The 14,855-nt window shown below is 48.9% G+C and overlaps 1 protein-coding gene across 4 annotated transcripts in view; it reads left to right on the forward strand.

Annotated features, from left to right (window-relative positions):
- The window catches only part of SQOR (sulfide quinone oxidoreductase), a 115,537-nt gene that overhangs the window by 78,757 nt on the left and 21,925 nt on the right, over window positions 1-14,855 (forward strand). For all 4 annotated transcript variants that reach the window (XM_073568487.1, XM_073568484.1, XM_073568485.1 and 1 more), the window contains exon 4: window positions 3,724-3,777. In XM_073568487.1, the coding sequence (XP_073424588.1) occupies window positions 3,724-3,777 (54 nt within the window). The remainder of the gene's footprint in view (window positions 1-3,723; window positions 3,778-14,855) is intronic.

The following is a 14,855-nucleotide window of genomic DNA, read 5'->3' on the forward strand; positions in this document are numbered from 1 at the left end:
CTAGCTTTGTGTCATCAGCAAATTTAATCAGTTTACCCTCAATTCCTTCATCTAAATCGTTGATAAAGATGTTGAACAATACAGGGCCCAGGACAGAGCCCTGTGGTACCCCACTTGAGACATTCTTCCAACTGGATGTGCAGCCATTTACGACCACTCTTTGGGTCCGATCACTAAGCCAGTTATGAATCCACCTAACAGTTGCCTTGTCCATTCCATACTTAGTCATTTTTTCAATAAGGATTGTATGAGAGACTTTGTCAAATGCTTTGCTGAAGTCAAGATATACTATATCTACAACATTTCCTTGATCCACCCAATCAGTGATACCGTCATAGAAGGAAATTAAGTTAGTCTGACATGACTTATTAGTTACAAACCCATGCTGACTCTGTTTAATCACTTCATTCTTATCCAGGTATTGACATGCATGTTGTTTAATAATTTGTTCAAAGATCTTTCCTGGTATAGAAGTCAAACTCACCGGCCTATAGTTGCCTGGGTCCACCTTCTTCCCCTTTTTGAAGATAGGAACAACATTTGCTCTTCTCCAGTCTTCTGGCACTTCTCCTGTTCTGCAAGAATTATTTATCTAGGAAGCTCAATCGTCCCCAAATAACTGTCCAACTCCTCTTGACCTTTATGTGTCTGTGAGGAGTATAACTCACTGTAAAACTGTTTAAATACTTCCAAAATTTGATCCCCCTGTGAAACCACGGTACCTTCCTTATTTTTAATTGCATATACATGGGAAGATTCCCGTTGTGCCGACGCCACCACTGAGAGCAGGTGCCCCTTTTTCACCCTCCGCGTAAAATGCCTCATTCCGAAACGCCCGCCGTCTCTCCGCCTTACGGATATGAAGTTTATTAACTTCCAATTGGGCCACTTTCATGCGGGTCTGCGTATCTGTATTACACTGCGCACCCAATGCCTCCTCCGCTGCCCTTAGTTTCTCCATCACTGCTTTGTCTTGATTTTGAGACTTAGTCTTATATCGAGATACTTCTTTGAATAAAATCCCTCTCAAAAAGGCCTTCATAGTATCCCAGACTATATGGCCCTCAGCACTGCCTTCATTTATCCTAAAAAATTCTCCCAATTCTTCTCCCACCTTTCCCATATCCAGCAACCGTAACCAAAAGGGGTGAATTTTCCATCCCATTCCTGTCAACCTCCCTTGCCCTCCCAATTGTAGAGACACCTCCAGTGGACAATGATCCGATAGGACCCTGGGCAGATATTCCACTTCCTGTACCAAGTCATCCATTCCCTCATTTCCTAAAGCCACATCAATACGAGTTAAAGATCCGTATGTCGCCGAATAACATGAATAAGTATATTTCTCCATATTGCGAACTCTCCACAAATCTATCCAACCAATCTCCCTCATGTAGTTTCCAAAAGGTGTCACCTTCCCCCCCTTCCCACCCCCCGTATATTTACCTTTATCCCAATGATCATTTGCAATATTATTTACATCACCGATTACAAGCAGCGGGACTCCCATCCATTTCCCAGATAAGTCCAGAATTTCCTGTATCTTTTTTCTAGAGAATGGTGGAGGGATATACAAGGACACAATACATAATAATCTATTCAAAATTCTGCATACAATAAACACGTATTGCCCGTCCCTATCTATTATAGCCTCCACTTCTTCGTATGGAGTAGAATTGTGAATTAACACCGACACTCCCCTTGCATAGGCCGAATACGTCGAGTGATAAGCCTTCCTCACCCATCTTTTTTGTAGCATTGCGACTTTATCCTCTACCAAGTGTGTCTCTTGGAGGCAAATCACTGAGGGCCTCAGCTTCAGCAGATATTGTAAAATTGCAACCCGTTTTGAAGCGTTAGCGAGACCCCTAACGTTCCAGCTTAGAATCTTAATTCTATCCCCCATAATATGTTGCAATCCCAAACATTAGACACGTTATAGGTAGAATCTCGATCCTCCCCCCCACCTCCCCACCTCTACCCCCTTTCTCAACTTCCCAACTGGAATAAACTCCCCTCCCTCCCCCTCCCCCTCCCAAAAAATTAGTTGTCTCCCACAGCCTTTAAGCTGATAAGAATTCTCTCTCCCTCTCTATTTGAGAACCAGTAGGGCGTTTTAACAGCCTAACGATACAAGCTCTGTATTCCAACTACCCTCCCGTCCACATTAATCCAACTGCAATAAGCGTTGCGTCGCCGAACACAACCTTCTTAAACCAACATGGCATTGCTTCATCTCAAAGATGACCATTAACTTAGTAATTTCAAACTAAATCACAGTTAGTCACTGTTTCAACATCCCTCAACATGCTTCAACGGGTCCGTCCCGCTCTGATATTTTGTATATTAGAGTCAAGCCAGAGTGTCGCCTCCTCTGGGTTCTGAAAAAAGTGCACCCGGTCCAAAGCTGCGACTCTCAGTTTAGCTGGGTAGATCATCGAGTAGCGCACATCTATGTCTCGTAGTCTTCTTTTAACTTCTCCAAACGTCATCCGGAGCTTCTGGACTGCTGCAGAATAATCTGGGTAAATGGAGATGCGATTGCCATCTATGGTAAGTTCCGCATGGGTTCTGGCTTTCCTCAGCAGAGTGTCTCTGTCTCTATAATTCAAAACTTTAGCCAAAATGACTCTTGGAGCTGATCCTGGGGGCAGGGGTCTGGTGGGCACCCGATGCGCTCTTTCAACAGAAAACATTTTGGTAAGGCTATCCCCTCCCACAGTATTCTTCAACCATGACTCAATGTACTCAGTGGGATTATTGCCCTCTGCTTTTTCTGGCACCCCCACAATCTTCAAGTTACTCCTGCGGGAGCGGTTCTCCAAATCATCAGTTTTAAATTCCAGCCCAGCTATACGTTGCATATACTTCTTTTCAACAGTTCATTAACCTGGTCCTCCGCACTTCCCACACGTTCTTCCACCACCTCCACTCTCTGTTCAACTTTGCGCACTGCAGCATTAATCGCAGCCATCTCCCCCTTTAAAGTATCCACACGACCATTCAGAGCTGCAAGGGCAGATTTGTTGTACATTACCACAGAGAATATGTCCTTGAGCGTTGGCTCTGCTACATCCAGTGTGTCCGGCTGCTCAAGCTGGCCAGTACATGCAGCCACCTCAGGGGATCTCCATTCCTCCCCACCACTCTGTGGCTGGCCCCCTCCTTCCTGCTGTGTCCCAGGGACATGTTCTGGGTCAGGTCTCTCCCCTTCAGCCTCTGACCGCTCATTAGCAGCCTCCTCTGACCTTGCAAAGCGTTCCAGCCGAGCGATCACCTCCATCTTCCTCTGATATGCCGCGCTCGCCCTTACCGCCTCCTCTGCAGCCTCGGCGCCATCTTGGGCCTGAGCATTTCCAGACGCTGCCAGCTCCTTCTGTCTCCTGCACGTCATCCTGCTGCGGGGCTCTTCTCCACCCGACCGCACTCTACTCCCTGCTACTCCCCAGGTTTCTGCACACTCCGTGGGGGAATTTCAGCGTTCGGCGGCGCTGCAAATAGCTATAATCAGGGAGATTGTGGCAGGAGAGCTCCTCTGCACGTCCTCTCACATCGTGCGCTAGGCCACGCCCCCCATCACTGATGATTGCTTAGTGATGAAATGGTACCTCTTATTAACACAAATAGTCTGGTCTTTGCGATATGGCCACAGTTTGTTACAGGTAGTTGGCATTGCCAGCTTCAATAGTTTATTTCCTAATTTTTGTCTCTCCTTCTTTACAGATCAGCTATAAATATTTGATAATTGCTCTCGGTCTCAAATTGCAGTATGAAAAGGTAAAGTATTAATTATATTTATTGTATATGAAGTCACAAATAAGTGATAAGCTGATATCCTGGCATTTTGTTCAATATAAAGTGAATGGTAATTGATATTACTGCACATAGGGACAAAGAAATGTAAAAACTGTGTTCACATTCTATTCAGATTTACTAGCAGTAATGTAGGGACAGATTTTTGTACTTTTTGAAAATATCTTAACACCCAGTCAAAATTCTGTATAGGTAGCATATGACCCAGAAGTCCTTGTAACCTTCTTTGATTAATAAAAGATTATTTCTCCTTCGTCTCATTGGGGGACACAGGTACTGTGGGTGTATGCTACCGCCATCTGGAGGCTCACACTAGGCAAACAACACAAGGTTAGCTCCTCCCCCGCCGTATACACCCTCGCCCTGATTGCGGACGGAAGCCAGTTTTTTGCTTAGTGTCTATGGAGGCACACGTCTGGTCCTTTTTTCTCCAGATTTTTTTTTTTTCCCATGAAGATTAGACAGGGGCAACGGATCCTATTGAAAGGGTCCGATTTCCCCAAACCATCAACGGGTGAGCACGTGCGAGTGTCGTCTCCACGTATCCTTTCCCGCGACGTGGGACAAATCTTGGCAATTTCCCCAGAATTTTTTTGTTTTCTTTTCTTTATTTTTTCTAAGATATGAGAAGGGGCAACGGATCCTATTGAAAGGGTCCAATTTCCCCAAACCATCAACGGGCGAGCACGTGCGAGTGTCGTCTCCACGTATCCTTTCCCGCGACGTGGGACATGATGCCGGACCTAGCCCTGACCACCCCTAGGTAGGAAACCATGGGCTATTCAGAGGCACAAGACGGTCCGAGCGGCCCCCACTGCTCCACCAACGCAAGACGAAGGTGCTGCAAGGAGGCGGACGTTCCCTCTCCCCGGCTAAAGCTGGACGGAGTTAGGGTGCCTGCACCGTCCAGGATCCCCACACCACCCCCCGCTCCCTGGTTTGTGTTCGCCCCAAAGGGCCCACCTGGATCCTGTTTACTGCTCATTTAAGGTACGGGTGCGGGGGGCTCCTGGGCAGCAGCGGTGTGCGTCTCCCTAGGCCCTCCTCGTATCCAGGGAAGAGTAGCGGCGGTTTGTTGCTGTTAGCGCCGCTGCAGCATTGCATGGCGCCGAAAATTTAGCCCCCGGTTTTTTGGCCAGTGTTAGGCCGCGGCGCGCCATCACCGCCGCTGCGTCGCGCCAGTGTTAGGCCACCGCCGCTGCATCGCGCGGCGCCGCGGGCGGTGGGGGGAAAAAATTGAGCTCCCGGCTTTTGGCCAGTGTAGGCCGCGGCGGAGGTACCGCCCTCGGCGCGAGGCGTCACTTCCGGCGGCCCGCCCCTTGGAGCGTTGAGCAGGCGCCAGATAAATCCAGGCCCCGGCTTCAGTGCGGGGTAGGCCGCGATCAGGAAAGAGGTCGGCTTACCCCATGGAGGCGCAGAAGGCCGGGCATGCAGTCGGGGGACACAGGTCGGGTAAATGCAGGCTGCGGAGTCCGCTAAAACAGCAAGGGGGCCTCCCTCCCCCACCCCTTCCCTCGCACTGAGGCGAAAGAAAAAAATTTTTTTTTGGGTTATATATAAAACGCCTAGCAGGCTCAATATGGCCGGGAAAGGGAAGACGCACACTTTTCTCTACGCTGCATGCACTTCTTGTAAGGCCCCGTTTCCACGAGCGCAGAGCGCCAAAGTGTGCGAGGCCTGAGACTCAGAAACGCGCCCAGGAGCCTCCCTCGGTGACTGAATCCAGAGAGCCGAATCCTCCGGAATGGGCGCTATCGTTGTCTCAGTCTATGGCTTCGCTTACAAAGGCGATAGAGTCCCTTCACGCCCCAAAGGGAGGCAGGGATAGGGGCTCGCTTATCTGGGAAGGGTCCTCCACCTCACAGGAACCTTCGGCCTGCAGGGGCCGTTCCCATGCCAGACAGAGGCGAAGGAAACGAACCTATACGAGGTCTCCCGACTTATCCGGTGCCTCAGCATCGAGGAGTCCAGCATCATGCTTCCTTTCACCAGCGAGCGGGAGCGGGCAGAGTTTGGATCATGGCTCAGACGAGCCACTTGATCTAGATACCCCGGGATGCCGGGAGACAGTGGACAGCCTCATTGAAGCTGTCAATCAAACCCTGGGGATTGAGGATGATGCTACCTTGGCCGCGAGCCATAAGGTAGCCTTTAAGCGGGCCAAGCACCCGCATAGAGTATTTGGCACTCACCCAGAAATTGAGGATATAGTGCAGCGCCACAGAGAAAGCCCAGACAAGCGCTTCTCGGGTCAGAAGCCTATAGAGGCAAGATACCCATTTGCCCCGGAACTCTGTAAGAAATGGGCGGAATCCCCAGTGGTGGACCCGCCAGTGTCACGCCTGGCCTCAAAATCCTTGTTGTCGGTGCCTGGCGGCTCGTCCATTAAGGACCCCACGGATCGGCTCATAGAGGGTTTGGCGCGATCAGTTTTTGAGGCATCAGGTTCGGCGCTCGCCCCTTCGTTCGCGGCGACGTGGGTAGCCAAGGCCATGATGTCATGGTCAGAGTCTTTGAATAACGCCTTGCAGGATAGAGGACTACCTGCGGAGGTGTCTGAGGTCGCAAGTCAGATTGCTATGGCTGGAGACTACTTAATTAATGCGTCTTTGGATGCGGCTAATTGTGCAGCATTTGCGGCCGCTAACGCGATAGCCATTAGGAGAGCCCTCTGGTTGAGAACTTGGCGAGCCGATTCAATTTCCAAGAAGTCCTTGACTTCCTTGCCCTATCAGGGAGGCCGCCTGTTCGGGGAGAATTTGGATTGGCTCATCTCCGATGCGACAGGAGGGAAAAGTAGCTTCCTCCCGCAGCCAAAGGCAAAACAGCCTTTTCGTCAGGTCCCGACACGTTTTTGAGCTTTTTGCAACACCGGATGGATGGCGGCAGCCAGTTCGACCGGCCCACCTCGCTTCAACCAGGATAGGGAGCGACAGGTCTCAAATAGACCCATTCCGGTGGGAAGGATGCGCGCTCGCCAGCCCAGGTCGAGAGGAGCTAGGACCCAGAGACCCTCGGCCAAATGACTCGGAGCCTTTGGTAGGCGACAGCAGCAGGGTGGGGGGCCGCCTGCTCCTTTTTCGCCATATCTGGGCAGAGGTAGCACACGACTTATGGGTGGTAGAACTGGTGACTTCAGGGTACAAGATAGAGTTCATCAGGTACCCTCCAACACGGTTTTTTCTCTCCCGACTTCCCAAGGTGGAGTCTCGGCGAAAGCACTGCTAGGGGCCATCGATTCACTCCAAGACAACAGAGTTATTGTTCCCGTACCAAAGCACGAAAAAGCTCAAGGTTTTTATTCCAATCTGTTCGCGGTCCCCAAAAAAGACGGGACAGTCAGACCAGTTTTGGACCTGAAGCTCCTAAACAGGTTCATCGGAGTCAAACATTTCAGGATGGAATCTCTCCGTTCTGTTATAACAGCCATGGAGCAGGGAGAGTACTTAGCCTCGATCGACATTCAGGATGCCTACCTACACGTTCCCATTTTTCCTCCGCATCAAAAGTTTCTTCGGTTCGCCATCAATGGGCAACATTTTCAATTCGCAGCACTCCCATTCGGGATAGCCACCTCCCCCAGAGTGTTCATGAAGGTAATGGCAGTCGTGATGGCCGTCTTACACTCGCGGGGCAGTCGTCTTGCCATATTTAGACGACCTCTTGGTGAAGGGTCCCTCGTTTCGGGCGTGCAAGGAGAATGTCAGCATTACACTGGATACACTCTCCCGCTTAGGTTGGTTGGTCAACAGGAAGAAATCATCTCTGGTCCCAGCTCGGAGGATTGTTTTTCTAGGAATGATCTTCGATACCTCCCAAGGGTTGGTAAGTCTCCCTCAAAACAAGGCCCTAGCGCTCCGACAGGGAGTCCTGAAGCTCCAGCAGCCGGTCCCTCACACCATTTGGTTTGGGATGAGGATACTGGGGAAGATGGTGGCAGCAATGGAAGCAATTCCGTTTGCTCAATTTCATCTTCGACCCCTACAGCACGCTCTCTTGTCAGCCTGGGACTAGAATCCGTTCACCCTCGATCAGCGGTGCCTGCTATCCTCTCAGGTCAGGCAATCGCTGGAGTGGTGGACGACCAGATCCTCCCTTCTTCAGGGGAAGCCGTTTCCCCCAGACCACTGGCTAGTGGTCACGACCGACGCCAGTCTCCTCGGCTGGGGAGCAGTTTTTCGCCACCACATGGCACAAGGCCAGTGGTCGCAACAGGAAGCTCGTCTTCCGGTAAATTTGTTGGAAATACGAGTGATTTGGCAGGCGCTGCAGCATTTCCAGTACCTCCTAGCAGGACGGCCCATTCGGATACAGTCAGACAACGCCACGGCTGTGGCTTACATAAATCATCAGGGGGGCACGCGCAGCAGGGCAACCATGCACGAGATAGCACAGGTGCTTCATTGGGCCTAGAAGAACCAGTCGATAATTTCAGCAGTCTACATCCCAGGCGTAGAAAATTGGGCGGCGGACTTCCTCAGCCGACAAGACGTCGTGGCTGGGGAATGGGCCCTGCACCCCGAGGTCTTCCAGCAAATTTGCCAACGGTGGGGAACACCGGATGTGGACCTGATGGCGTCCAGAACGAACGCCAAGGTGTTCGTCGCTCGGTCACGAGACCCATGAGCATTCGGGGTGGATGCGTTGGTCTTACCATGGAACCAGTTTCGCCTTCCATACCTGTTTCCCCCGTTGCCATTGCTTCCGAGGGTCATCAGGAAGATCAAAGCAGAGGGGGTCCCAGCAATTCTGCTGGCACCAGACAGGCCCCGACGGGCGTGGTACGCAGATCTTGTGCGGCTGCTCACCGACGTCCCATGGTGACTACCAGAGCGCCCAGATCTACTGCACCAGGGACCGATCTTCCACCTGAACTCAGGGGCCCTGTGTTTGACGGCATGGCCATTGAATCTTGGATTCTAACTCAAGCAGGTTTTGAGCGTGAGGTGGTCGCCACAATGGTTAGTGCCAGGAAACCGACCTCAGCGAGAATTTACCATCACACCTGGAAAATTTTCTTCACTTGGTGTCGAGAGCGGGGTCATTCGCCTCTGACGTTCTCTATTCCCAACCTCTTGGCCTTTCTTCAATCAGGCCTAGACTCGGGGCTGGCCCCGAGCTCCCTTAGGAGACAGATATCGGCACTGTCCGTTCTGTTCCAGCGAAAGATTGCTCCTAATATGCAGGTAAAGACCTTCATCTAGGGAGTCTCTCATCTAGTACTCCCCTATAAGGCGCCGATGGACACCTGGGATCTTAACCTGGTTCTGAGCGTTCTGCAGGAAGCGCCCTTCGAACCGCTGCAGGATATTTCCTTATCGTTCCTTTCTTGGAAGGTGGTATTTTTGGTAGCCATTACCTCCGTTAGGCGAGTTTCGGAGTTGGAGGCCCTATCTTGCCGAGCACCTTTTCTCATTTTCCACAAGGATAAGGTTGTGCTTAGACCAGCTCCCCCCTTTCTTCCGAAGGTGGTGTCCTCTTTTCACATCAATGAGGATATTGTCTTGCCTTCATTCTGTCCGGCACCGGTGCATCGCGTAGAGAAAGCTCTTCACACCTTAGACCTGGTGAGAGCACTCAGGAGGTACGTGTCGCGGACGGCACCTTTTCGCCACACGGATACGCTGTTCGTGCTCCCTGAGGGGCGCAGGAGGGGGATCGCGGCCTCAAAAGCGACCATAGCCAGATGGATCCGTTTAACTATTCAGGAGGCCTATCACATCAGAGGTGCGCCAGTTCCATCAGGGATCAAAGCACACTCTACTCGGAATGGGCGCCTCTTGGGCGCTTCGACATCAGGCCTCGGCGGAACAGGTATGCAAGGCAGCGACCTGGTCCAGCCTGCACACATTTACTAAACATTACAGTATCCATACTCAGGCTTCGGCGGATGCGAGCCTTTGTAGAAGGATTCTCCAAGCAGCAGTGGCGCACCTTTGAACAAAGAGGTGCATGCAGCTTGGATCGGTGAGTCAATCTCCCACCCAGGGACTGCTTTAGGACGTCCCACAGTACCTGTGTCCCCCAATGAGACAAAGGAGAAACATGGATTTTTGTGAGTACTCACCGTGAAATCCTTTTCTCTGAAACGCTCATTGGGGGACACAGCACCCACCCTGTTAGCCGGTTGGCTCGTGTTTATTTAGTTAATGTGCATTTTTTTTCGTGAGTGTCAGGGTGGTCCCTTGCCAGACATATTGTTTACTGCGTAAAGGCTGATTATTGTTCTCCTACTGCTTTTGCACTGGCTTCCGCCCGCAATCAGGGCGAGGGTGTATATGGCGGGGGAGGAGCTAACCTTGTGGTGTTTGCCTAGTGTCAGCCTCCAGATGGCGGTAGCATACACCCACAGTACCTGTGTCCCCCAATGAGCGTCTTGGAGAAAAGGATTTTACGGTGAGTACTCACAAAAATCCATGTTTTTATGAAAAAAATGGCGTGGGCTCCCTCGTAATCTTCTTATCCAGCAGAGGGAAAGCCGACGCCTGGGGGCAGATGTTTATAGTCTGGGAAGGGGGTAATACCCATGGAGTTTTCCAGGTTATAAATATCAGCTCACAACTGTATACTTCGCTTTTACTAACTATTAAAATGGAGGACCCCCTACAAAAATGATGTAGGGTCCCCTACAATCAATAACCAGCAAAGGCTATGCAAACAGCTGTGGGCTGATATTAAGCGGCCATGGTTACTGGCCCCCCTGGCTAAAAACATCCGCTCTTAGCCACCACGGAAAAGGCACATCTATAAGATGTGGCAATACTGGCACTTTGCCTCACTTTTCCCACTTGCTCTGTAGCGGTGGCAAGTGCGGTGGGGGAGTTGATGTCTCTCGACAGTGAGAATCGGGCCGATTTTTTTTTTTTTTTTTTTTTAATACGTTTAGTGTGACTCCAGTCTTACAAAGGGCCCCTAATATAGACAGATGGCTTGTGAAGTCTGTCAGTTGTATACCTCCTGAACCTATGGGCCCAACAGTGGCCATTATCGCAGTGTGTATGCCTGGGGGAAATATGTCTATTTAGAATCCTATCAAGAAATGGGCTGTTTGGGAGATTGTTTTTGTCCCCTTATCTGTTTTGATATTGAGACTGTTTCTATTACAAAAGGTATTCCCCTCCCCCCACTTCTTTTTTTAAAAAAGTTTTTATGTTTTCCATGTGCATTTTGATTGTATAAATAATGTTTTTTTTTTTTTTTTTTGCAACTCTTTATTTGTGGGTTATTGGTGCCACATGTACACCTTCCTTCTTTCCCCTTGAATACTGTGGTGTAGTAACCACTGTGTGCACTAGGGGGCGCTGTGTGGATGTCCCGAGAGAGGATGAGTGGCAGAATCCTGAAGGACGGATATGTATCTCAAGGTGGGTGGCCTTGAGATGAAGACTTGTGTATGTGTGTTGATCAACAAGGATATTGCTGAGGTGTTGCTTCAAGGTGTCAGGGAGAAGTCTCCAGGTAACTAGAGAGATGGGCGGGCCTGGTTACCTACAAACCCACCCAGTGTTTAAAGAACACTGTTGTAAAGAGTGTGTGGTTGAAGGACCTGTGATGAGGTCATAGTCATGTGACCCGGTGGGCGTGGCTATGGACCATATAATGTGGCCAGGGTAGGTCACATGAGGTGAATGCAGGGACCTGGTTGGTCTGTTGTGGAAGGTCCCGTCTGAGAGAGATGGGGCTGCCTTCTGACAGCAAGGAACGCTGTGTTGAATGACTGCATGTGCCTGGTAATTCCCTGGAGGGAATGGACGTCTACCGCATGATGGTGAAGGAACCATGAGTGACCCTGACGGGGTGAGATAACACTGAGGCTGAAGAGCCTGTGTAATGGACATTTGCTTAACCTGATAACCAGAGTGAAGCTCTATAATGGACGCTATGCTGTAATGTGAAGTTTATGTTGCTGCTGTGGTTTATGATGCCGGAATAAACCGCATGGACTATGTTATGTTGTATGGAAAACCCGGTGCCGGATGTGTTTTATTCGCTGCCTAGCGAGGATTCCCTATCTGAATAACAGCGCTACCTCACAATACAGACTAGTTTCTTTGGTGTATGGCACATAATCCCCATCTATTTGCGGTGCTGGCCCTATTTCACACATTATCGCAGTGTGTCACCAAGGTAGTAACCACCTTCATGGTGCATAATCCTTGAGGACTCAATCCTCAAATATAACTTGTGGCAATTTCAGTATCTTCTTAATTTTCAGGTTTAATATTCTAGAATCTAGAAAATCCCAACAATGCAGTATAATTAGGCTGTAAATTAAGTTAAAATGGAACGGTACTTTCTAAGGCTACTTTCCCACTAGCGTTTTTTTGCGTTGCGTGCGCAGTCCAAACGCATACAAAAAACGCATCAAGCATTTTGCATGCGTTTGCTTATTTTATGCCCATGCGTTTTAACCAGTTGGTTGCCATGTGAACTCTTAAAACGCATGCGTTTTTAAACGCTGACGTGCGCATGTCCATGTGCACGCCAGCGTTCCCATAGACTGTAATGTGGGTTTTTTTTTGCGCATTCCGTGCGCAGGTGTTTTTTTGACACAGGTTGGGCGCACAAAAAATGCAGCAGGGTGCGTCCGGCGCGCCTAGGCACACACTGGAAAAAAACGCATGCGCACATAAACACTTACAAACGCTAGACCATGCGCACCCATTTTATACATAGGGGCGCATGTACGCGCACGATGCAATGCGCTAAAAAACGCTAGTTTGAAACCAGCCTAAACTTTACATAAATCAATAACACAGGCTATTATAAGAAACTTTGTAATATATCTTATCCAAGAAATCCACTTCCTCCCCAATTTATCTGACATGTCTTAGGCTAGCATCAGACTAGCGTTTTGGCCCGCAGCGCACGACCGCCGCTAAGCCCCGCCCCCTGCGGTCATCATCCTAGTGTCGCACATCGCTGCATGCGATCTGCACACCTTATCTTTAGCATAGGATTCGCAGACTGTGCACTGGCCGTGCGCTAGTAGGATTTTGAGTGCGCTGCGCCCTTTTGACGGTGCTGCGAGCGCACCAAAATGCAACATGGTGGGTTCGGCGCACGTCGGCGCACCGTCAAAAGGGTGCAGCGCACACAAAATCCTAGCGCACGGCCAGCGCACGGTCTACGCACCCTATGCTAAAGATAGGATGTGCATATCACATGCAGCGATGTGCGACACTAGAAGGAGATGACTGGAGGGGGCGCGGCAGGGGGCGGGGCTTAGCGGCGGCCGTGCGTAGTGGGCCAAAACGCTAGTCTGAAGCTAGCCTTACCATCCCCTCTCCTCCCTCAACTCACCATCCACTGTCTAAGAGCAGTTCAAGTCCTTCTTGTTCCGAGGAGACAAATGTAGGTGTCATACACCACAGCCCATTATATATCGGGACTAAGGGCTTTTTGTAGCTAGAAACGCATAGACCCGTGTTGTCCATGATGTTACCCCTGTGAGTTTACTCGTGTTCTCCTCCAACCCCCTTTTTATTGTGATACGGTGTTTTGACAATAGATGAACAAGCAAATATATTTTTATCTTATGCAGCCGACCAAAAACAAGTAATGTTTCAACTCTCCAGATTCTTTCATGTAGAGGCTGTGATTGAAAAATGGGAGGAATAAATATGTGGAAATAAACAAATATACCCAAACATACAGAATACTTAGATATACAAATGTACAAAAACATGAATAACAAGAAGCCGATTATATTCCCTTCCATTTGACTTTGTATTTCCCTATGCTGTAATACACAATACACCTACCTCTTAATTGCATACCATGTCCAACCCTTTTTTTACATAACTTTTCTATATGTTCCCACACCCATATAATCAACCCCAGATGGATACATTATGCTCACATCTATCTAGGTTGTCATGCATTTTTCTCTCATATGATCAAGGTTCTACTTTCCATTATAAAATCTTCAATTTCAGGGACATATTGCCATATGTATTTTCATTGAACAACAACCACTTTTAGAGCCTGGATGCTGGATGGAGAGTGAGGCCCAGCTTGTCTCTTCAGAATTCCCTATAAGTCTTTGGTTGGGTTTAGATCAGGAGACATACTTGGCCACTGAATCTTGTTCCCTCTGTTCTCTTAACAAATACAGTAATGACCTCAAATGTGTGTTTTGGATCTTTACCATGGAAAAGTTCACATCTACCAAGGGCACGGGGTGATGGTAGCATGTAGCATCCTCTCTATCAATATAGAGCAGTGCATCTGTAAATTTTGATGCGCTCAATGAAATGTAGCTCCTCGTAACCAGCAGCACTCATGTAACCCACATAAGGACACTGTCACCACTATGTTTCACTGTAGGTATCATTAATTTTTCTTTGTACGTCTTACAGTTTTAAGGCCAAAAATATTTATCTTGGTCTCATCACTCAAGAGTACAGAGTCCCAGTAGTTTTCATATTTTCCAGCATGGGCCTTGGCAACTTGTACTGTTTTTTTTTTTTTTTTTTTTTTTTTTTTGTGCATGAGCTTCCTGGACGACACTCATGCATGCCATTCCTCTGTAGTGTATGCCGTATTGTGCCACAGGAAACACCCTGGTTTGCATGTCAGTTTTCTTCAACAAGGAGTCATTGTAATATTCTAAGCAGGGGTAGGATTCAGACTTTTCACAACAGGTTCCATACTCCGCATAAGGGATCTCTGCAGTGTAGTGCGCTGTACAAAATTATTTATACTTTAAGGCTACAGTCACACATTCAGTATTTGGTCAGTATTTTACCTCAGTATCTGTAAGCCAAAACCAGAAGTGGTGACGTGTTTCTATTATGCTTTTCCTCTGATTCCTGGTTTTGGCTTACAAATACTGATGTAAAATACTGACCAAATACTGAATGTGTGATTGTGGCCTAAGACTGTGCCGAAGGTGAGTTTTTTAGTAACTTTTTAATGCTGCGTATTTTCTTTACATAAAAAAACCGCAGGGCCTTACAGTTACAGTAGAGTGGATGGAATTTATAAAAAAATCTCCTGTGCACGGTGCCTTTTTTCTTTTTTTTTAAGCTTTGCAAGTA

Source organism: Dendrobates tinctorius, unplaced genomic scaffold, assembly GCF_039654945.1.
Source record: "Dendrobates tinctorius isolate UK_male_01 unplaced genomic scaffold, ASM3965494v1 ptg000022l, whole genome shotgun sequence".
NCBI classification, from domain to species: Eukaryota; Metazoa; Chordata; class Amphibia; order Anura; family Dendrobatidae; genus Dendrobates; species Dendrobates tinctorius.